Below are 21,766 nucleotides of genomic sequence, written 5' to 3' on the forward strand. Positions count from 1 at the left end.
TGTGGGCCAATGGAAAAACACTTAAAATGGATGCTTGCAAACCTCCAGTTAAAATTTGAGACTCAGTGTGAAACAACTGCACAACTAAGGTTTAAAGTTTTGATGAACACAGATCCCCCAACAGGAAGCATGGTGTAAGAACATGCTGGCCTGCCTCTGCTATACCCATATTATACTAATAAAATATCAGGGGTCTGCACACATTTGCAGTAATATATCCCAAACATAAATCTGTTGTAATGAAACGGTGTGCTTCTAGTAGATTCTGCTAGTGCCTCTGAATACCTTTACCACAATGCTGATTATGCATGACACATACATGGGCAAATCAGTGGGAGAAAAAAAACATCCAATGTTAACCAATGTCTTCAAAACTTTATGAGCAGATGAATTGAGCACTTATTTTACAGTAATTGTAAAGAAATGATTTTGAAACCCCTGAGGAAAATACTATCATCTGAGACAGCTGTAAACATCCATCATGGAGCCTGGCCAGTGATTAACGTTTCCGGTGGTTTATAAGGTGGCCAATCCATTGCTGGCTTCTCTTTTTTTCCAGATGCAGTTGCTATTACTGCACCTGTTTCTCAGACCTGCTGCATGAATGATGCTTCCCAGATTCACACTGCTACAATACTGTTCATCTCCCACTTCTGAGTGGTCTTGTTCCTGTCACACTCGGAAATAAACACCGTGTGCAGGATGTCTGATCTGTCCAGGCACTTCGCTGTGGGAACATGAGTGAACCGGTGCAGATCCTGTAAAAAAGTCAGAATTCATTTATTTTATGAGGAATAACCTAACAGACAGTTTGTCACAGAAGACAGTAGCTATATAAGGTTAAAAAACAATAGGCTATCGTTCCTACTGAAGTCTCCCCCGGTTTTAAGCTATCATGGGGAATTCATAATTAAAGCTGACATTTAAAATCATATGGCTTCCAAATGTAAAATCGCAAGCGCTTCAGTGGATCTGTCTAAATTGTAAGGACTACATAAAAAGAAATTGCAGCTCAGAAAACGTTCAGCTTAATCATGTCTGATGGGAACACAGTGGGAAAATCCACTTTCCTTGCAGAGGTACGGATTTTTCACTCTGGACAAAGAATCCACCAATGATACAACATTTAATATTCACACACATGAAATTAGTATCAGTCAATTTCAATGTCCACTCCTCTGACAGGAAGAAAGATGTAAAGGCTGACCTTAAAATACTTCCACTCCATGTTCTCGTTCAGATTGCAGTGATTTATGTTGACCGACATCACGTCTGTGCCTTTGATCAAACATTGGTCATTCTGCATGAGCTGGTTGGCTTCATTGATCCGGAAGAGCTTGAAGAGACCAGTGATGATTGGTTACTAATGGACTATTCACTGAGGAAAGTGCTGGTACATCCAAAAGCATTAGTTAGCAATTCTGAAAGTAGCCTTGCAGCCACAGAAACACTAATATTAGCAATGAAATCAAGGAAAAAGTTATTACCTGATTCCCTCCCATTCTGTGACAAGGTCCGATTTCCACATTGCCTCCGTTTGTGTGACCCATGCTGTCTATGCAGTAATTGCTCTCGTATCCTCGTATCTGGTGGAAAATGCCAGTCATTCGATTGACTCCCTAGAACATCTCTTACAAACCAATAAACAGCAACAGACAGTACAACTTAGCTAGTTAGTAACACATAGCTACTTAATTAGCTTTCAGTAATTAATCTGGACAGCATTGTTATGGAAGTATGGTGTGGCGTCTAGTCAGTCCTTATCTTTGGGCCTATTTTCTTTGTTTATGTCATTGTTAACATGGTTTAAATTGTCCTAGTATGTGAAGTGCAAAGTAAACATACTGGATTTGGATTGTGTTTAACCGTCTATGTGCAGTGATATTGAAGTTTTATATCGGGTAAATATTAGCAATTTGACTGTAACAACGTGATGAATCCTGTCATGTTGTTATCTGCAATTTCCTGTCGGGTCATTTCTGATAAATGCCCTGGTTCTGAATGAGCAGGCTCCTTGACTTTCCTCGCCCCACTCTCTGGACGAGCCCTGAGCGTAGCAGAAAAGAGGGGAACCAGATACCTCCCCCCAGACCACGTTCTTGGGAGGCAGTGGGTAGTGCTTGGGGATGTCATAGGCGATCTCTTCCATGAACCATTTAAAGCTCTTGCAGTTGCGCTCCTCACGGAATTTCTTCAGCTCACTGATGTCCCCGTAAGCCAGAGCTTCTGTCTCCGGCCGGCTGGCATAGAAAAAGTCTTTGTACTCGTCCCACCAGACCTCCACTACACGGACGTAATTCTACCGGGGCGAGGGGGGGAGGGGGGGGAGTCAAGAATGTACAATGTACATCAATCTTTCAGGCCAACTGAATATGTCTGTTTCCATGGCAATACAAATTTTCATTTAATATTTTATTATTTTTATTTATTTTCTGGTCTGACTGAGGCAGTACACAAAATAAGTATAAACAAAAAAATCCATTGAGAACTGGCCTGCTTTTAAAAGTGACTAACAGTTATTTCTTGCCCAGCTCAAATGATCCCAAGATGGATGCCAGACACAGAAAGCAAAGCATGAAGACAGTGTGGCCACTGACCTTCAGTGTGGGGGAGGAGCCCACGTGGGCTGGGGGAGGATTTCCCTGCCAGCCATGCAGCCGGTAGATATGTCCGATCCGGGAACAAGGCACAAAGAGCAGCTGACCCCCGCACTGCCAGATCTGTGGAAACCGATCCCCCTGTCCATCAAATCTATCTGGCCAATCACAGCCCGCACACATGCACAGTATCAACCAATCAGGCCAATCACAGCCTGCATATAAGCTCTGTATTTAACCCTGCTATGAGTCATATAGTTTTATGAATCCACTAATGATAATGCTGTCAGGAAATATTACTGCCACTGCACATAATGATTATGATGTACAAATTGAGGCCAAGAATCCATCCATCCATCCATTTTCTGTAACCACTTGTCCTATTCAGGGTTGCAGGGGTCCGGAGCCTATTCCAGAGGTTACGGGCACAAGGCAGGGAACAACCCAGGATGGGGTGCCAACCCATCACAGGGCACACTCACACTAGAGAGTGTGCCAATCCGTCCCCGTAAACATCTAAACCGTCCCCACCTGGTCCCCGTGTTTACCAACACACCAGCAGTACAGTGTAAAATTAAGCATGTCCATATTTGCTTTTAAATATCTTAGTTATTAAATGACTCACTGCCATCAGGTGGTGCTGAGGTGAGAACAAATTATTTAACAGAATAAAAGGACTTAAAAGTAATAAAAGCAAACATAAGAATATGTATTTACAGGCAATTTCATTACCGTTACTGTGGTGCTACCATACATTTTACTACCCTCCCCACAAGAATACCATGAAGATCATACCCATTCCCATTAGCACAGGAATATTTTAATTTCTCTCCCCCATTACCGCGGTATTACCACGTTCCCCATTCCCGTGCATTCCTTTATCACACACCACTCACTCACACATACACACCTATGGTCAGTTTGATAACTGCAATTAACCTCAGCATGTTTTTGGACTGTGGGGGGATCCCGGAGTACCCGGCGGAAACCCCACGACGACACGGGGAGACCAGGCAAAGTCAGCACATATGGGGAGACCAGGCAAAGTCAGCACATATGGAACCCAGGCAAAGAGTCCAACCTTGGTCCTGGAGGTGTGAGGCTACAGTACACCACTGTGCCACCCCGAGGCCAAGAATCAAGATACACAATTTGAAAGAGTGTTCTAGAAATCAGTTTGAAAGCATTGAAAGCTGTGGCTTCATTAGAGGCCAAAATAAGGAATATGAAGCAGTTTTTTATTTTTGCCCAGCGGATCTATTCAGATCTGTTTCTGCTATAAATAACAGACGGGATTCCCTTCTAGGATGGCCCCGCCATGTGTCGCCAAACTTGGGCTGGATAAGCAGTTAAGGATGATGGATGGATGGATAGATGGATGGCTAACAGAACATTAGCATTTCGCCAGAGCCCGATTTCTGACTGTATTCCCGCAAGTGCTGACGGCTGACGTTCACCTTGTAGGAGATCTCAAAATTTTCCCCTCCCCAGATTTGCAGGCCGGGATCGTAGAGTCCCAGTTCGAAGAAGAAATCTCGCTCGATGGCGAACAGCCCCCCAGCCATGGCCGGAGATCTGAAAGAAAGGAGGCGCTGAGGTCTTCATCAGGGAATGCTGGCAGCGTAACGATGGCAAGACTGAAAAAGCGTGCAGGATGAACGTAAGGGTAAGGAAATCAGAGAGCACAGGAAACAGGGAGCACACACACGGCTGTGAATCCATACAGGGAGGGGGAGTGAATATTTCAATCAGGCCCAAAGTATCGGGGGGGGGGGGGGGGGACAGGTGGGAGGGGTTGTGTTTCATGTGGGCCTGGCTGAAGTGATTTTTTTGGGAATTATGTGCAGTGGGCCTGATTTCAATTAATTGAAGCAACGGTTTGACATTATCAGGGTGGCCAACTCTGGTCAGTTGGCTGGCGTTTCAATTCCAGACAAGTCTGTACACGCATGCACACACATCTGCATGTAGGTCATTTTATTAGCTTGTAAAATAATCTGTTTGGTTCGCAAACTACCCCAACACTTCAGATGTGGCTAATTTTAGGTTCATAATGGAATAATACAGATTTGCCGAAAGACATCTCGACATGAGCGTGAGTGAGAAAGATGCGTGAGAGTTTGGCGACCCTGCAGTGTGGAAACAGTGCTTATTAGTTGTTTATTTATTAGCTGTTAGCATGCATGCTACAATTTATGCCCCTAAAAAGCGGATTTGGGAACGGGGTGGGGGGGTGGAATGAAAGCGTCCTGATGGGGTAAGAGTTGAACAGCAGAGATAACAGAACTGGCCCACCACCACACACCTGACGCTGAGCAGCGAGGGGGGGAGCCACCCCAGCCGCCGGGCTAAATTACCGATATGGCTCGGTCAAAGTTAACCGCCGCTGCTTCTCCTCGCTAGTGAGTGGCACCCGCTTCCAGAGCATGCTCCAATCCCATGCTCCTCTGGCGAAGCCATCCTCGTTCCCACCACCCTGCGGCTCCAAGACGAACGTCTGGCCATGTACAGAGTCAATGAGAGGCACCGTGCACACCGTTCTAGGGTTATTACGGTAGGCGGGTGGGCGGGGCATGGAGGAGTCGTCGTGCGCACAGAGGGCAGATACGGGGCGGGGGGATGAACAAAAAGGAAAACAAAACAGGAGGACAAGACAAAAAAGAGAGGAGAGTTTCAGTCAGGCCTGTGGAGGATGCGTGTCCGCAGAGGAGTTACCGATAGGGCTCTGTCACATGCTTCCGTTTAGCCTTCTCCCTATCAGTCAGCGGGATCCGCTTCCATAACATATTCCAGTCCCAGGCCCCCCTGGCGAAGCCGTCTTCGTCGCCCCCTTGCTGCGGCTCTATGTCATATTCTTTTCCGTTTATGTAATCTATCAAAGGCACCGTGCATATCGTTCTGCAGCGTTGGACGAGAAACAAAACAGGCACAGCCTTATATTGCGGGCACTGCCCGGCACAGACGATCAGCCACGGCGGAAATACCGCAGAACATCTGAGGACTGGTAACTGATATTTTCACATAATGAGTAAAGCTCAGCTAGTGAGATGCAGGGGAATGTGGGCTATCGATTAAAAATACAGCATTAGCCCTGTGCCAGATCGCAGCCTCGCGATCAGAACGGCGTGCGTCACCGTTTAGCGTATCTGAAAGTGAGGTCTCTGCGCAGCCGGAACTCTCTCATGTTCGAAAGAGCAAGGAGGGAAATGGGCGACGAGGCTTTCCCTGCCGTCGCAGAACACACATCACACGTCCATTCGAGGCGGGGGACCACGGGACTCTGGCTTGTACGGTACCTGTCCTTGGATATGGGAGCCACCAGAGGAGCGTACCAGTTCACTCCCACCTCGCAGTGGGCATCGAGGTAGATGAGCACCTGGGCAAGGGAATCACATGCCACACTTTAGGCGACCTCACACTCCACCGTCATGCCAGCCACTACCACTGAGGGCGGCATACACTGCACACACAACAAATGAATATGCTATAATTTATTCATACTGTGCTATGTATTTGGGTGTACATATTTATATCTAATACACACACACACACACACACACACACACACAGGTGTCTGGACCACCATGGGGCGCCCACCTGACCCAGAGTGGCTTTCCGAGCCCCAATGCTGCGGGCTTGGATCAGGCCCTCCCTCCTCTCATTTCGGAAGACCTTGACCAGGCCGTTCCACTGCTTGATGTAGTCGTCCAAGCGCTCCTTCAGGTGTGCTGGGGGTGGGGGGAGAGAGTCACACAGAGCCGCGTCACACGCCGGCAAGCACGACGGACAGGCCGCTTATTGGCAGCTAATTAACGGTTGCGCAGTAAATTACCATCTGTGTCAGTAACAAGTATGAAGAGTGCTTCAGAGTTCGTGCGGAGTTTCGCTACATGCTTTCATGTGCCGCCCTGCGGTTCTGAATGACGGCGCGGTGGGAGGGCCCCGTCTTATCCTGACCGCCTCACTTCCTGTGCCAGACCCTTGGCTCAGTGCCTCCTACCTTGCTGTGCGAGGTAATTATTACAGCACTTAGGAGCTTTCGGCACGGCTCGTTAGTGGGAGGTTAACTAACATCTCGTGGGGGGACGGGGGGGGGAGGAGCAGATCACGAGCGTCTCTCTCGATTACCTTTGTGCCACAGGTTCAGCTAAACAAGGGCACAGAGAAAGCACTCTGAAGAGGAGCATCTACATGACGTCTGCATCTCAGCAAAACCCCAGGAAATACTCTGAACCCACCCCAGAAAAGATCTCACTCAGTACCGGACCCGTTCAGATGCTCAGCTACGAACTCTGCCCTCAGAGACCGTTCTGAGCATAGGGCAGTACTGGTCAAAACCAATGTAGTGCCCTAGGAGAGCTTCACCACTGGCGCCCCCTATCTGCGACAAAGTGGAATTGCCTTGCTAAGTTGGCCCCCACCAGAAGATGTCGCCCTAGGTGGCAGCTTATGGTGTCTGATGGGTTGACCGTTGGCACTGGTGTAGGGGCTCCAGCGGGCTTGCTGGCACAGTCCCGTGCACCTTTATTGCTAAAGTCGTCGATCATGACGATCTCGGCCAGGTATCTCCGGGGCGTCCTCTTGATCACACTGTGCACCGTCCGCATTAAGGTGGACCAGCCCTCATTGTGGAAGACGATGACAACGCTGGAGGTCAGCAGGTTGTCATCATAATGCCAGTATTTGCACCTGCATAGAGAGAGAGAGGACCGGATCTGTAGGTTTCATCTTGACTTTTCCCAGAGCTTCACCCAGACCCCAGAAACATCAAATGCTCACTTGTAACACACCTGCACACACTCCACCTCATCAAAAGCCTCATCATGCGGTTACAGTCCGCCCTCACAAACCACAGCACAGAGTCGGTGTTTGCAGAACATACAGTGCACAGTCGGTGTTTGCAGAACACAGTGCACAGTCGGTGTTCGCAGAACATACAGTGCACAGTCGGTGTTTGCAGAATGCACCGTGAGGTGAAATGCACATCAGTCCAGGATGCACGTGACCTGAATCCCTCTGTTAATACAGTGCATGCAGGGGCGTTGGAGGGGCATGGATACCCTGACAGATTTGGGGGGGGAGGGGGGCAGCACTTTGTAGGGGGCCCTTAATATGAAAAATCACAATTTATACGCTCAGGGAACATTAGCTTTGCAAATTATACCGTGAGGACCTCCTCCCCCAGCCGGGAAATTCAATCGGGGGGGAATCCCTATTTCTTGAGATTGAAAGTGGCAGCCCTAGGAGGGTGCCCCCCCCAAGGTGATATTTTGACAGGGGGCCTAAACTTTCTGCCTACACCCCTGAGTACATGTAGCGTGGGGATTTTGCAGCAGAAGCGCAGAGAGTCGCTGGAGGCTGTATAACAATAATTACAGTAATTATACACAACACTCCTGTCACAACATCTTCCGACAGTTGCTGACTGTGATGGTACCATGATTTGCTAATTGCTCTTATTACAGATTTGCAAAAAGGCAGGGGCTGGTAAGAACAACAACAACAATAATAATAAATAATAATAATAATAATAATCCTGTAGGCATCTTGGATAAAGCATGAAAATTAAACACTATCTCTGGGCCTGAGCTGAGCAGACTCTCGATGCACCTTTAACAGACACATTTCTTCAGTCTAGCAGAGAAAATTGCACGACGATTGGCCCCTTCCATTGAAGCCGTTATTCTCTGTCTGCATGTTAAAGCTTGATTGTGCCAAACAAACATTTCACTCTTATGACATTTTCTTTTTAACTATAGCACGTTGTGAAAAGGAATCAGAGTATTCACTTCATGTGTAACACACATGCTGCCAGGCCCCCCCACCTGGGAACAGAGACCACCCCCCCGCAACACCCCTTATCACACAATACTCCAAACCGATATATTGCTGCCTAACTTCATCTGAGCATCAAAAATGTATTTTAAAATATGCTTATGGAATTCAGCTCCGGATTAATTGGTACAGTATGTCCAACAACTACTTTTCTGCCCTTACCAGTCAAATTTTTCAAATAAACAAACGTTAAAAATACACCACGTTGCTTGACAATTTGCACGCGTTCTGCCATACTGCAAAAATACTACACGGAAACGTTTACGGAACTGCTTAAGGGAAACAGACGTAATGCGGGGCTCTGCGCAACGGCGCAAGACAACAGCAGGGGTTTTATGAGTTTACTGCGCGAAACAGCAGGAGACGCACGTTGTCACTTCCACGGGGGGGGAGGGATGCGGCAGCCTGTCGGTCCAAATGGCTATAAGAACGGGGGGCGAGGGCGGGGGGGTGACAGCAATGGTCCTTTGTGAACTTACCCTCCCCCTACGCAGCGGGAGGCCGCTTCAGCTGCGTTTCCGCGGCAAGTTTGTCACCACGCAGGGCAACGAAGGAGAGATCCGGGACCGCGCAAAGCGCGCACTTTTAAATGAAGGAGAGAACCGGGGACGCGCACAGCGGCTGGACGCCTTAAACCCGCCTTTCAGCTCGGCTGCTTTTTAAATAGATCAGCCGCACTAACCAGCAGACTGCGTTAAGCGCCCATGCATTTCGGTAGACCGCAGTTTAAAAGATTTTGCTTACATAAAGATAGGAACCGTGTGGAAAGTGTACCCCCAAAGCTTGTTTAATATGCATTCATTCACCCACCCCAAACAAACCTTTGTATTTAAATTAAGTTGTGTCCCCCTACCCAATCTCAAAATTTCTCCTACGTAGGTTATATGTTTTTTTTCTCGGTGTCTGTTTAACAACCCGAAATGTTCGCCTTAAACACACAGTGCGCATGAAGCATTTATAGCATGAAGTGCCTCATTTTACCGGTTAGACTAGTTTAATTCTCAACCATGGTAGCGAATGCCCAGTGGAGCGCAGGGCGGTGAATTTGGCGCTTTAACAAGCTTTGATGTCGACATTTCTGCCGCCCGTCGTTGCGGGGTTTAAGTCCCAAAAGACGCTTTTAAATCGCAATAGACACCCCGCCTCTTGGGAACCAGAGACATGTACAGATATCACCCATGTACTCAGCTTACTCTAAAGCAAAACAGTAATATCACAGCTCTCACTTTACAAAGGTTTCGGATTGGTTTCGTTTCCTGCTAATTTCGTTTCCCGTAGGTATTATACAGGAAACTACATCTTGTCTCCTAGTCATATTCTAAATTTAATATATGCCAACTTTTGCACAGCGTTGGTCAATATACACGCCTCTGAAAAGCTACCAAAATAAACTTTCGCTTTCCGTACGGAAGCGCGAATGTGGACTATAAGCTACTTAAGCGTAGCTTTCTGAGCATCTTAAACCTATAGTGCCACCTTCTGGCACGAAGCAGTAATGAAGGACGGTGGTCTTGCAACCAGTTTGGAAAACGTCACCATTTTGCGGCGCTGCTTGTCACCCCTCACGCCCGGGCTGCAACCTCTTTGCAGTACTCCGCCCCAGTAGGCACCACAGACCACTGTGTGCTAAAACAAACAGTGTCTTCCACAGAACAGTGTCTTCCCACAAACCATTACCCTTATGACCAGAAAAGCCAGCTGACTGCTCAGTCGCATGTAACCCCCTTTAACAAGCGATACTTCATTGTTGGAAATAATTCACTTATTGTACTTATTGTACTGTATTTATTGCAGCAGTCCTTGTACTGACATGCACTCCTGCACTTGTATACATTAACAGGATTGTATGTGACGATTATCTTGACTGTGGTGTTTGCACGTGACACACTGCACACTCAGTGTTGACGTTCAGGGTCACAAAAGTGACACAGCCAATCCCATCTCCCCACGTCTGTACGCCACACGCCTGCTAAGCCAAACAGCCAAACCAGTTCTGGCTTGCTATGTTAGCCGTCAAGCCATTTAACCACGACAACAAATATAAGACCTCTTTTCAGCTGGGACACACCTTCCGGTGCCGGTAGCGTATTGGATAACATGTTCGTTGAAGCACACCATAACCTTTATAGGCTTCTGAGGGTGAGGCACACAATGTCTTGCCCTTTATGTCTAGGCTCTTGGCAATCCGTAACTGCCAGTCTATTTCTATGCATTTTTTTTCCCTACAAGTCAAAGCCCATAGGCAGCTCTTAGTCACCATGTCCTCTCAGTCATCAAAGTCTAATCCCTCACCCCACTGACCTTACGTCCTGTGGTGCTAATTTGCCCAGGAGGATCATGGGAAATTGTGGCACAAACACGCGAATCTTGTTACTCTGGTTTGGTTTAAACAGTTGTCATCAAGATTTAAACCCGGTCATTGTGCTGCTGTTCCAGACTTGTCCTCAAATTATGTAACCGTTCCCTTCATCACGCAAGCTTTATATTTTGGAAATACGTCATGCACATATTTGACAAGTATGTTCCGAATCTCACTGCTGTGCAGCACTATGCTGTGCCCACAGTAATCAGGTCTATATAAGAAATGTCTTCATTCTCCTTCTTCATCTGCCTAATGTACACCTTTAATTTCCAGGCATCTTATGCTGGCCACAATCACTCAGTTTCCCTTCTACAGCCTGCAAAGTTCAACAGCGCTGGATGTCTGACTCAAACCTGAACGCATCACTGCCTGCAGGTGAAGGCAAGTCTTTTTGGTGTCGCAACAAAGCCCAAAGTTTGGGCTTTCACGCGGTGTGAGCCAGCCGTGTGAAATGTCAGCGAGACAAAGGGCGAACCACAGTAAAGTCTGAGGGTTGCATGTAAGGACACCACCAGCCACAACCGCATGAGCGGGAATACGGCTGTGAATTTATGGTTAAACTTGTGCTACTGGAATGATATTGATCGACCGGGACAAAAAAAACGATGTGCTTTCGGGTGGCTGGGCATGACAGATGATACGTCACAGGGTGGAGACGGAGGGAAGGGTCGCCTATGACTTGAGGCTGCGTGAGCAGGATTCCAAAGAAAGAAAGCGCGATTTTCAGTGCGTGTGGGTGTGTAACATGATATACAGCAACAGCCACACTCCCATGGCGCATAATGTAAACATGCCGTTATGTTTTACCACACCTTCAGGGAAGGTCTAACACAGGGGTGTCAAGCTCCAGTCCTGGGGGGCCGGATCCCTATGTAGCTTAGTTCTTTCCCTGTTCCACCACAAATGATTCAGCTCAAGAGCTGTGTGGTAATTAGCACAAGGAGTTGGATCAGTTGTGTTAAATGCGGGGAAACCCAAAAATGTGCAGGGCTCCAGCCCCCCCAGGAGTGGAGTTTGACGCCGCTGGTCTAACACGTGCTCCCCATGTATTAGGGAAGGATTTATGAATATCTGAGTACAGTAAACCATATCTGAGGCTGCAGTTAGGCTACTCACTCCTCGTGGCGCAAGTCACTGATAGTGCGGTCCAGGGAAATCATGTCACTGGCCACCATGTTGAAGCCAAACTCTTTGATGCTGGCCTGCACGGCTTCCTTGTACTCTGACCCCAGGACGAAGGGTTTGGCGCCCTCTCCTGGGCCGTCGAGGATGCCGGCAGGTTCAGGCTCTTTGGGCTCAAAGTTGCCCAGGTCCCCGCGTTTCAGAACCGGGTTGGCGTAGACGTGGGTGTGCGGCTTAAACGTGATGTACTGGTTCTGTACGACGTTCTTGTTCTGCAGAGCCGCTCCCCCACCGCGGTCACGTCCGCCGTCGGCGCCGTCCTTCTGATGGATCTTACGCAGGTCCACCTCCACACCTTCTACACGAGGCCATGGAACGACAGGCTTCATAGGGTTAGGAGGGAGGTCATTGGACATTCTCTCTCTCTGTAAGACAAGAAATGCAGGTTGGTTAGACTCTCACCCAGCACGCATAGAGCAAGTACTTGTTTGGGAATTATCAACTTTTTATAAAATCTCCATGACCATTTGTGCATCATTGTGTATTTACGCCACATAAACCAGTATTACTTAAGAGCAATGGAATTCCAGATGTGCGTACAAGAGTGGGGACGCTGTATATTTCAGAAAATTTTATTATAAAACGATCAAAGAAATATCGACACACTCAAAGACATATCGACCTGCACTCTGCATGCCCTAACCAACTTCGTGTTTGAAGAAACTATGACACAGCGTGATAGGAGTATTTATTTGTTTAATTAAACATGCAGCACTGTAAATAGATACCCTTTGAGATGGTACGTCTCAGATCTGGGAAAAATAAACATGATCGCATTTTCCCTCACTCGCTTCATTCCCTGGAAACATTTCTGTGCTATTAACACGGGGTTTAGGGCGCAGCATTATATTAACAGCCTCTAAATTAATGACACGCGGCGTAATCCGGTTTGCCGTATTTAACGCTTAGAATCCTAACCTCAGATCAGCAGACATATGCATAACCACATGGTAACTCCGGCCGAAACGCAGCGCAGCCGCTCGATGGTATAAAACCAGCAATACGTATCTTTTCAAACCGCAGGAACCTGATATCCGAAACGGACGTCAGTAATATCCCTGCAATCCCCCCTCCCTGATAACGATTTGTCCATGTGGCGCAACTTTCAGCATAGATCACTGATAATCGTGGGAAAGACTAGGTTACTAGCTGGTTACATAGGTTATCTAACCAACCGGTGCGCAGAAAGCGTCGCACTCGCCTGCAGTCTCCATGACAACGGCCATTCGGATACTTGGTAATTAAACACTTCGGCGGCGATTAAGCAGCACATGCGCGCATTTCTCGTTAGAAATAATGATGACAATGAACGTCGGTCATATAAACAGAAAGAGAAAGACTGTTATGATATGTATATATAAATAACTGGACGTACCCCTTGCAGGTGCCTTTGGTCCGTTGTGCTTGGCGAGAAGGAAGACCACAGCAGCATCAAGCCTAGGAAAGTGCAAATGAACAGCAGGGCGCGCAGGAAAAAACCTAATTTTATCCTCATTTTGGAATAATTACTAGTGATAAATTGCTGGTTGCAATGTCTTGTAATGAAGGGCAGCGTTTCGCCCCGTTATGCGTCGTATCCCGGATGGGGTCCGTCCAGTATTCCTCCTCCCCGGTACTCTAATTTCCAATCTTTCCCCCCCTCTCAGTTACCAGCGGGACAAAGTTTTCTGGCTAACGGCGCAGCTTCGCCGGGAATACCTTCCCGGGAGATCCTGTCGGGCGCTGTGGCTAATCCGAACCAGGAAGTAGCAGCACTGTTTGCTCTCCTGTCCATATATTGAGATCTGAGGACGGCTCTAATTGCGTCAGGAAAAAAAAGTAAACGTCCCTCTAACCCAGAGGACCGGGGTTGTCATCGTCATGCAAGTTGATGTGTGACACCGGCCTGCGCATAGGAGAAATGCATGCTTCCCGTATTGACTTTGAAGGAATCTCTGCTTCTCAGGTGTTCGCTGGAATTGCTCGAGTTCGATTTTTCAGCAGTTGCAGTCTAGACTAAGAATTTAGTGGAGGAGGAGGTGGCAGTTTGGGAGTGGGGGTTGGATCCAGCAGAAGACCCTTTAGACAGACTCAGACTGATGGTTTAGGGGCTGGGGGGAAATGCCAGTCTGGGCCCATAAAGTTTAAGGCGCTTCATAAATATGTCCAGCAGTTACGAGAACAGTAGTTATGGACGCAGTGTGAGGGTTACAGAGACAGCGTGGTAGCAGTGTTTTTTATACGCGTGCAAAAAATAGAACTGTAACGCACACGCATGCTAAACATTTGATAAATAGATTAGATAGGTATTTTATGGATCCCGAAGGAAATTTAGGCACTCAGTTGCTTGCATCCAATAGCTTTGGAACACGTCTAAAGCAGTCAAACAGCACGATACATTTCACAAATCATCTTGTTGATTTTTTTGGGTGTGTATGCAACTCTGTCTACCGCCCATTTTTCCCTCAATAGTCCCACGTCAGCCCTGCAAGGTCAGGTAGGACCTCTGAGAAGCTCACCCTCCCCTGATATTAGTGTTTACACAGGGCTTGAATCTACCTGTTTTTCTCCATTCCGTTTATTCTAACATCTAACCAGTAAAAGTGTAATTATGCTCCCACAATGGAAAGTTGTCACGTCAAGTGGGACGAATGACACGGCAGCAGGATGTAGGGGTCAAACATATTTTTCTATAGAAAATTTAGATTTGTGTGGGGTGGGAATTTCTGACGCATAACGAAAGCAAACAAAAAAAATATCTACTGAATCGCTTTCATATGTAATAACATAACAGGCAAGTATTTCGTCATATTCATCCAGTTTGTCACTCTCAAGTTGATCCTAAGTGTGAGAAATGAGAACACTTTTTTTTACTCTGCTGAACAATAAATTTACAAATCGGAGCAACAATGTGAATTTTTGGGAAGTGCCAAAATAAAATGATTTTAAGCGACAGACCAGACTGAAAGTTATTAAGGATTAACAAACCAGACTGAAAGGATTATCAGAACTTTACTCATCTTGTTGATGTTGCTGCCATCTAGTGTTAATAAACCGTAACTACAAAAACGATACATATTACTCTATGATCAGTGCACGAAGATCGGCTGAAAACCCTAATCCAAGTTCTGTCATGCCCTTGAGTCCTGCTCTATGCTTATTATTGCATATGGCAGGTTATCTTAAAATATTGAAAAGATATAACCTACTGTAAGGCAGCTTCTATAATTGTGCTAAAACACAAAGCACTTGGGGAATCTTCCACAAAGCAGGATTTCTTGCTTAGCCGGATAATTTGTTGGATTTAAGGTAGTTTGGGCTAAATCTAAATGAACAAAGATGAAGTCCACCTAGCTTGGACTACCTTAACCTCCTGAGACCCGACCTATTCATTTATGCCCATTGTAGTGGACATTGTATTTTTGCATTTATTTTTTCACTGATGTTGGGAAACGTATTTATTCTTGTTGTGCACTAAAGAGGACATGCTGTGAAATTAAAATAAGATTAAATTAGAAAAAATCTAAATTGTAAGATGTCTTATTTACTCCAAAGACAAATAACCTACAATTGAAGGACACTTTTTTCCTTGGGTCTCAGGAGGTTAAATCTGACAAGTTATCTATCTAACAAGAAATCCTGCTTTGCGGAATACTCCCTTGAATACAAGTATAGGGAATATAACTTTTGTTTGCTTGCTTTGAAATTCCTCTTGTAAACGACTCCCATAGTGGGATGCAGTTGACGAACATCACCACTAGAGGGAGTAAAGGATCACTAAAAAACGTAAGATCTTTCAACATTAATTTAAAATTTAGCAGAATTGTTAATTGTCGCTGATAATCATAGACACGTGTGTAATTACACAGTCACAGATGTTAGCACCAAGAACAAAAACCCTCATTCCTAACACTGAAATAAAAACACACCGCTCGCTAACATATTACAGCATGTTTATTTCATTTTACATTTTTTGTTTGTTAAAAAAACAAACAAAACAAAACTATAAAACATTTCTTATCCTAATATTTTTTTGAATGATAGATGACTATTCATTTTCTGACAGTTTATTTTGGACACTGGCTATTTTACTGGATCTCTCAAAATCGTGTTTTTCACTATTTTTTTTTTTTAATGTATTACATTGTCCAGCACCATTATAGCTAGCTGATGTAAAATAATAACAGACAAACAAACAGGGAAATAAATAGACAAATAAATAAAATGATATAGACAAATTAAGTCAAAGGAAACTTGCTGTAATTCCTTAGAACATGAAGTAATCATCAGCGTTGTATCGATGCTCCTGCTCTTATCACACGTCAGATCTCCGTTGTGCTTCTAACCAGACCTCGGCTGTACCGACGCGTCCGTGTGTCTGTACTCCCGCATTCCCGCACTGACCAGCCAGGCGAGGTGGGCCCTGTCATTCCGGCATCCTGCAGCTGCTCCCTGTTGGCCAGGCCTCGCCCGAGCCCGTCTGGGTCGGCCCAACTCCGTGGTGCCCCTCCCCATTCGGCGTTGGGGAGAGCCGGTCTGGGGTGGGGGTCCGAAAGGAGTGGGAGCGCCTCAAAACCCGAATAGCACCGGGGTCCCAGGGACGCCCGGCCTGGCTCTCGCCGGCGGCTCGCTGCACGGGCCGAGCCTAGGAGCTGGTTGGGCTCTCGAACTTGTCCAGGATGGTGGCGTTGACGTGGCGGAAGAGCCAGCGCTGCGTCGCTGACTCGGGGTCACAGGCGCTCATGAAGACCCGCTTATCACGGGGGCTGCAGTCCATGCAGCCGCTGCTCACCAGGTGGTACAGAGACTTATCCTACAGTCCGGGAAGATGGGGACCGGCGTGACCAGAGCTGCGGACAGCATAATCCCCCTGCCCTTATCACACCCCCCCCAACCCACCACAGATTACAGCCGCCAAACTAGGTATGGTTTTTATCAAGTGGGCTGCATCGTACAGCATGGGACCAAAAGAGAAAGCCCGACGCATCGAGACTGTCACCGACAGCCAGCTGCTGTGGGACACACTGCAAATACACAGTCCGTGACTATTCGCATGTACGAGTTCATGTTTCGGCCTGTAGAATTATACTGCTGTTCACTGCCATCATCACCGCCACCAGGGGGCGCCGTCGGCACGGCTTACCTTCCTGTAACGCCAGTGCTGGTTACCCTTCATGCCGTGGCAGTCGTACAGCGTTACAGCGCTGCTCTGCGACACGGCGTCGAAGCAGAACTTCCGGGTGTGCAGCGGGTCCCCCGGCCTGATGTCCTCCCTCCAGCCAAAGGTGAAGATCTGACAGATGAGGGGCGCTTTTGTGAAAAATTGTTTCTTAAAGATAGTGACTACACCCCCCCCCCCCAATCCTGTTCCGACAGGACGTCCTTGAGGTCCAGTGTAAGAGAAAGGGATGCAAATTCCCCCCATATCTCTGGTTTTACTCCCCACCGGTCGACTCCCCAGCAGGCCCCAGCGCATTATGGGAGACGCACGTACCTGCTCGTGCGCCCAGGTCCGCTCCGCGCGCTCCTGCAGGCAGGCCTCCAGACGCAGCTCGCTCCCCGTGGCTCCATGCTTGCTGTCGATGCACAGGCTCGTCGCCACGTTCCGGATCTGCGGGCGGACATGACGGGTCACGCTGGGCTCGCTCCGCCCACGCGCGGCGTGAACACACTGCCAAGCGGATCACCGCCCCCCCCCCACCCTTCCACCTTCTGGACCTTGGGACACCTGACGGTTACTGGGAAATGCTAGCATGGCCTGACCTCTGGGGGGGGGGGGCGCTGCAGGGTTCAAGCAAAGGTGGGAAACAACTGCCTGCATGCAGCTTCCCATCATGCACCACACCCCGAGAGACAAATAATTCCATTTACTGCTGTCAGATCTATAAGACCAACATTTTACTTATGCATTGTTATAGTGTTCAACAGATTTTTCTTTTATCCAAAACTGCTCTCTATGGAAACCGCTGTATATTTCTACAGAAAGGAATTTAACTACTTGGCGGTGAATCTGGTCCCTTATCTATGGTTTGACGCCTCTAACCCCCTAATGGCTGCGCTAGCTGCCCCCTCGCTACGCTGATATCACACAGCGCCGCTGAGCAACCAGCCTGAGGTTTCTTTGTTTCTTCCGGAATGATCCCCGGTCCGCAGTCACGGAGCCTGACAGTAAGCGTCCACACCTCGCGGCCACTGCGCATCTCATTTGCAGAACTCTACCGGGCTCCTACTGTAATGAAACACCTGCCCTTATTGTTAGAGAACAAAACAGACCATAAAAGGAGAATAATTACAGATTACATTTAGCTCCAGTTCATTTTTATTCATTCTAATAGTTTTTCTCCTTGAACTCTTACTTTCCTAATTTTCGGGCTCCTTCTCTAGTACCAGGCCTTCCTGACCTCCGTCTCTCTTTCCATCCTCCGCCTCGTTCTGCCTCTCCTGTGACTCTATGCTCTCCCCGTGTTTTGGCCAATGAATGAAATATTTTGGACAATTGATTTGACATTTTCCCTGCCCTGGCAAACAGGGAGCACTGGAAATAGGCTATCCCTCCCCGGCATTTCTGTACCTCCGGCAATTTCGTTCCATTACCTGAATCCCCTGCCTTTATGTGGCCTAAACACAGAGCACAGCTTTCAACAAACTGAAAGCCTCTCTAGGGCTTTTCTTCAGACGGAGATCTTTTATTAAAACTGGAGATGCTGCCCGCAACCCCAGATTTAATCAACTCACACACACAAACTCTACCCCATCAACAAAGAAAATGTGAAGTGTTTCTTCCCGCATGCTACAAAAATGTATAAAAAAAACCACACAGTGACGCACACCAATAATAAACTCCAGCCGAATCCTGTTTTTTTTTTTGTTTGTTTTTATAAAATTCAGTCTTCAAAATATAAAGTGCAGAAACTGAATTTCTACGTCCAAGTTACAGAGTCGCCGTGCCTCTATACGTATGGTTTCCAAGGAAATGGAGAAAACAGGAAGCTGCAAAAGGAAGTGTTTGGACTGGTCTGGGGTGTATCCAGTCCTGAATGCTATAGACGCGCCCGCTGAAAACCCCGCGGAGATGTTGACGAGCTCTTATTTATGGGTCTGGGCCTCTTCCAGCCGCTGTGCTGGGACGCTCTGCCGAATGCCCAATGAGGTCCCCTTTTATTGTCCCATACATCAGGGCCGTCGGCACGGCGACGGGGCCCACGGCGACGGAGTCGAGATATGAAGCTGTCAGCCTGACAGTGAAATTACTGCCGTCGTCTGGGCAGAAGGAGAAGTGCGGTGAGTGTGATCCCCCTCCCCCCACCCCCCCCACCCCCGGGGGATGCTCTCAGAGATACGCACTCCACTCCGCTTTAACTATCAATTTCCCTACTGAGTGCAAGCGGGCCGGATGAGCGAGGCCCTTCGGAGTCGGGCACCCATAAATAGAGAGGCCACGTGGGGATGATCTGGGGCCCGGGGCCCCTGGCCAAGGAGCCAATAAATCCAGGTTGGGCGGGGGGGCGCGTCATCGACTTGGATAGTTTAATACGCAAAGATCCTGTTTAAACGTACATGGTGGATGGACTGAAAGAGATGCTGTTTCTTAAACGTCTTTGGATGACAGCTCTGCTGACCTCGATGGTCCCATAGCAGCTGAAGTTAGAACAAGACGCGTCACCTGGCAAAATCATCCCGCAGGGCAGGATGTCTGGACCGGCTGCGCGGTCGAACCCGGTCAGACAGGGGCAGTGGGGTAACGGGGCCGATTATTACCTGGCTCTCCGTCGCGGTAATGCCTGCCTGCGGCTGCCTTTTCAGTGCGACCTGCGCTATATGGGGCCTGTAATCCTCTTTGAGGCCGAGTGTAATCTGTATTTCATGCTCCGGAGGTTACGCATCGTGCCTTAAGCATGCCACTGTCGTTCCTCAGATGCTGACTGCCAATATCCCTCCCAGTCCCCGCCTTCACAGGAAGTCCCGCCTCCCTATAGGTCCCGAGGGCCGGCAGCAGGCTCACCTCCCCCCAGGCGGCTGGCGGAGGCTCCACGGGGGGGTAGTACTTGGGTATGTCCCAGGCCACGGTCTCCATGTACCACCGGAAATCCTTGCACTGGAGCCGCTTGCGCAGGGCTTTCTGGGTGGTCAGGTCGCCGGTGGACAGGTGCCGGTACTCGGGTCGGCGCTGGTAGATGTACTCGGTGTACTCATCCATCCACGTCTCCGCCACCCGCTTCAGGTTCTGTGGGGGGGGGGCAGAAAAGGACACTGCAGCACATCAAATCGATCTCACCTATTTCACTTAAGCTGCCTCAAAAACAGGCCTGCGCTTCCTTAAACCCGCGGGGCGACTCCATTCGGCGTGGGCCGCGCTCTCTGCCGGCACCCTTACTCTCGCCAGGCTGGTTCCGGAGGGCACTTTATACGGGACGTACTTCCTGTAGATGTGCCCCACCCTGGAGCAAGGCACGTCATACATACTGCCCCCGCACATCCACACCTGGGGGGGGGGGGATGGAAGCCAGTGTTAATGATGCCGTCCGAGTGCAGGCTTCATAGCAACCAGCAAAAATCAAAACGTTATGATGCCACAGTGATCCACAGATATAAACACATTGTTTGAGGTGAACTTGGGTGAACTTCGTACGAGTCAAATGAGCAGGATGGAAATAGAATGAGATATTTAATTGAATAATGAAGTCAGTGAGTCTGCTGTCTCTATCCCCACACTTCATATGTTTCTCACGCTAAAACAGGCTTCCGGAGTGAACGGCAGCTGGGGATAGTAGACATCACAAACACTGACCTGCTACTGGCTAACCTGGTAGAACTAGCATCAGCTCTGTAAGTGTAAGTGCCTGTAAGTGGATTGTGGATCGCTAACACGCCATGCTAGTGTTCCCCCCACTTTTCTCTCTGTCTCTCGAGAGGGCCTGTGTGGATCGCTAACGTGTTAGCAGCTACAGGCACACGCAGCACCACTGCCAGCACTAAGACGCATTCATTTTTGGGTCTGCTTTTTAACAGGCTGGCTACAGCTAAGCTACTTTTAGCTTGTGCATGTAGCCGCTAACCTGGGGAATGTGGTGTTCTGTCTTGCTGACAGTCTTCTTACCGACAAGCCGCTATCACCATTGGTCACACTCTTTGTTGTAGACCGTATTGGCTGTTACCTGCTATCCATACCCAGATCAGACTCACGAACACACCAACGGTGCCGTCTAATGTGCGGTTAGGGAAATCACTCAATTTGAGAGTAGGGCTCCCAGCTGTGGAGTTCAATCCGAGGCCCCAAAGAACTCTATTACTGGCTAGATAATCTATCCATCCATTTTCTATACCTGCTTGTCTCATGCAAAAAATAATATTTAAAAACAAAATACAATATTTTAAAGCCAACCAGTACACTACTACCTACGTTAGCAAAGTGCAGCGATCATTATTTTGAGGACAAGAGAATTGTAGGTGAAATTGTGGGGTTATTCAACTGGGATTCGCTAAAGGACCGTATCACAATGTTTCTGTGAAGAACTACAGAGGGAGAAACGGTGAACCCGGCAATTGGTCCCCGGCAACGTTTTTGTTGTTGCCCTGGCGCCCAGTGCGGAGCGAACGACGCGCTCTCACACGCGCACAATGACAGACGGTGGGAGACCAGACACCTCCTCCACACCCAGATAATAAACAGAGTCAGCCCTGAGACGAGGACGATCGGGCCGTCAGGCTAGCTAATTAATTTCGAAGCGGAGTCCGACCGGTGGGCTTTCAGCTCTCACTGAACGCAGCGTGGAAAGGACGAGGGGAAGATCACCACTGGAAAGTGACTGCG

At 48.1% G+C, this 21,766-nt stretch overlaps 2 protein-coding genes across 5 annotated transcripts in view; both read right to left on the reverse strand.

The window, feature by feature from the left end:
- Positions 1 to 355: 355 nt before the first annotated feature.
- Positions 356 to 14,019, reverse strand: galnt7 (UDP-N-acetyl-alpha-D-galactosamine: polypeptide N-acetylgalactosaminyltransferase 7). 3 transcript variants are annotated; one of them, XM_023799319.2, is made up of 12 exons: positions 13,352 to 14,019; positions 11,911 to 12,341; positions 7,120 to 7,286; positions 6,195 to 6,325; positions 5,894 to 5,973; positions 5,313 to 5,495; positions 4,055 to 4,172; positions 2,598 to 2,720; positions 2,081 to 2,299; positions 1,488 to 1,586; positions 1,208 to 1,336; positions 356 to 758 (listed from the first exon to the last, which is right to left on the reverse strand). In XM_023799319.2, the coding sequence occupies exons 1-12, from the start codon at positions 13,469 to 13,471 to the stop codon at positions 621 to 623; spliced, it is 1,938 nt and encodes a 645-aa protein (XP_023655087.1). In that variant the 5' UTR covers positions 13,472 to 14,019; the 3' UTR covers positions 356 to 620. The 3 variants fall into 3 exon arrangements, with proteins under 3 accessions (XP_023655087.1, XP_023655086.1, XP_023655088.1); XM_023799318.2 differs by lacking the exon at positions 5,313 to 5,495 and adding an exon at positions 4,955 to 5,137 and having other exon boundaries at positions 13,352 to 14,018; XM_023799320.2 differs by lacking the exons at positions 5,313 to 5,495; positions 13,352 to 14,019 and adding exons at positions 4,955 to 5,137; positions 12,895 to 13,029.
- A 1,911-nt stretch (positions 14,020 to 15,930) lies between these two features.
- galntl6 (polypeptide N-acetylgalactosaminyltransferase like 6) overlaps positions 15,931 to 21,766 on the reverse strand; it is a 103,827-nt gene continuing 97,991 nt past the window's right edge. For both annotated transcript variants that reach the window (XM_023799189.2, XM_023799190.2), the window contains exons 9-13: positions 20,330 to 20,437; positions 19,958 to 20,179; positions 17,450 to 17,566; positions 17,099 to 17,248; positions 15,931 to 16,768 (exon numbers count right to left, since the gene is read on the reverse strand). In XM_023799189.2, the coding sequence (XP_023654957.2) occupies positions 16,601 to 16,768; positions 17,099 to 17,248; positions 17,450 to 17,566; positions 19,958 to 20,179; positions 20,330 to 20,437 (765 nt within the window). In that variant the 3' untranslated portion in view covers positions 15,931 to 16,600. The remainder of the gene's footprint in view (positions 16,769 to 17,098; positions 17,249 to 17,449; positions 17,567 to 19,957; positions 20,180 to 20,329; positions 20,438 to 21,766) is intronic.

The sequence above is a fragment of the Paramormyrops kingsleyae genome, chromosome 25 (assembly GCF_048594095.1).
Source record: "Paramormyrops kingsleyae isolate MSU_618 chromosome 25, PKINGS_0.4, whole genome shotgun sequence".
Lineage (NCBI taxonomy): Eukaryota > Metazoa > Chordata > Actinopteri > Osteoglossiformes > Mormyridae > Paramormyrops > Paramormyrops kingsleyae.

Bases quoted from the DNA above. Each gene is read 5' to 3' on its own strand.
- galnt7 (XM_023799319.2), bottom strand. From the start codon at position 13,471: ATGAGGATAAAATTAGGTTTTTTCCTGCGCGCCCTGCTGTTCATTTGC. The intron at 7,287-11,910 runs GTGAGTAGCCTA...CTCTCTATGCAG, and splicing joins AGTGACTTGCGCCACGAGGA to GTGCAAATACTGGCATTATG. The intron at 5,974-6,194 runs GTGGGCGCCCCA...TCCCTTGCCCAG, and splicing joins GGAAAGCCACTCTGGGTCAG to GTGCTCATCTACCTCGATGC.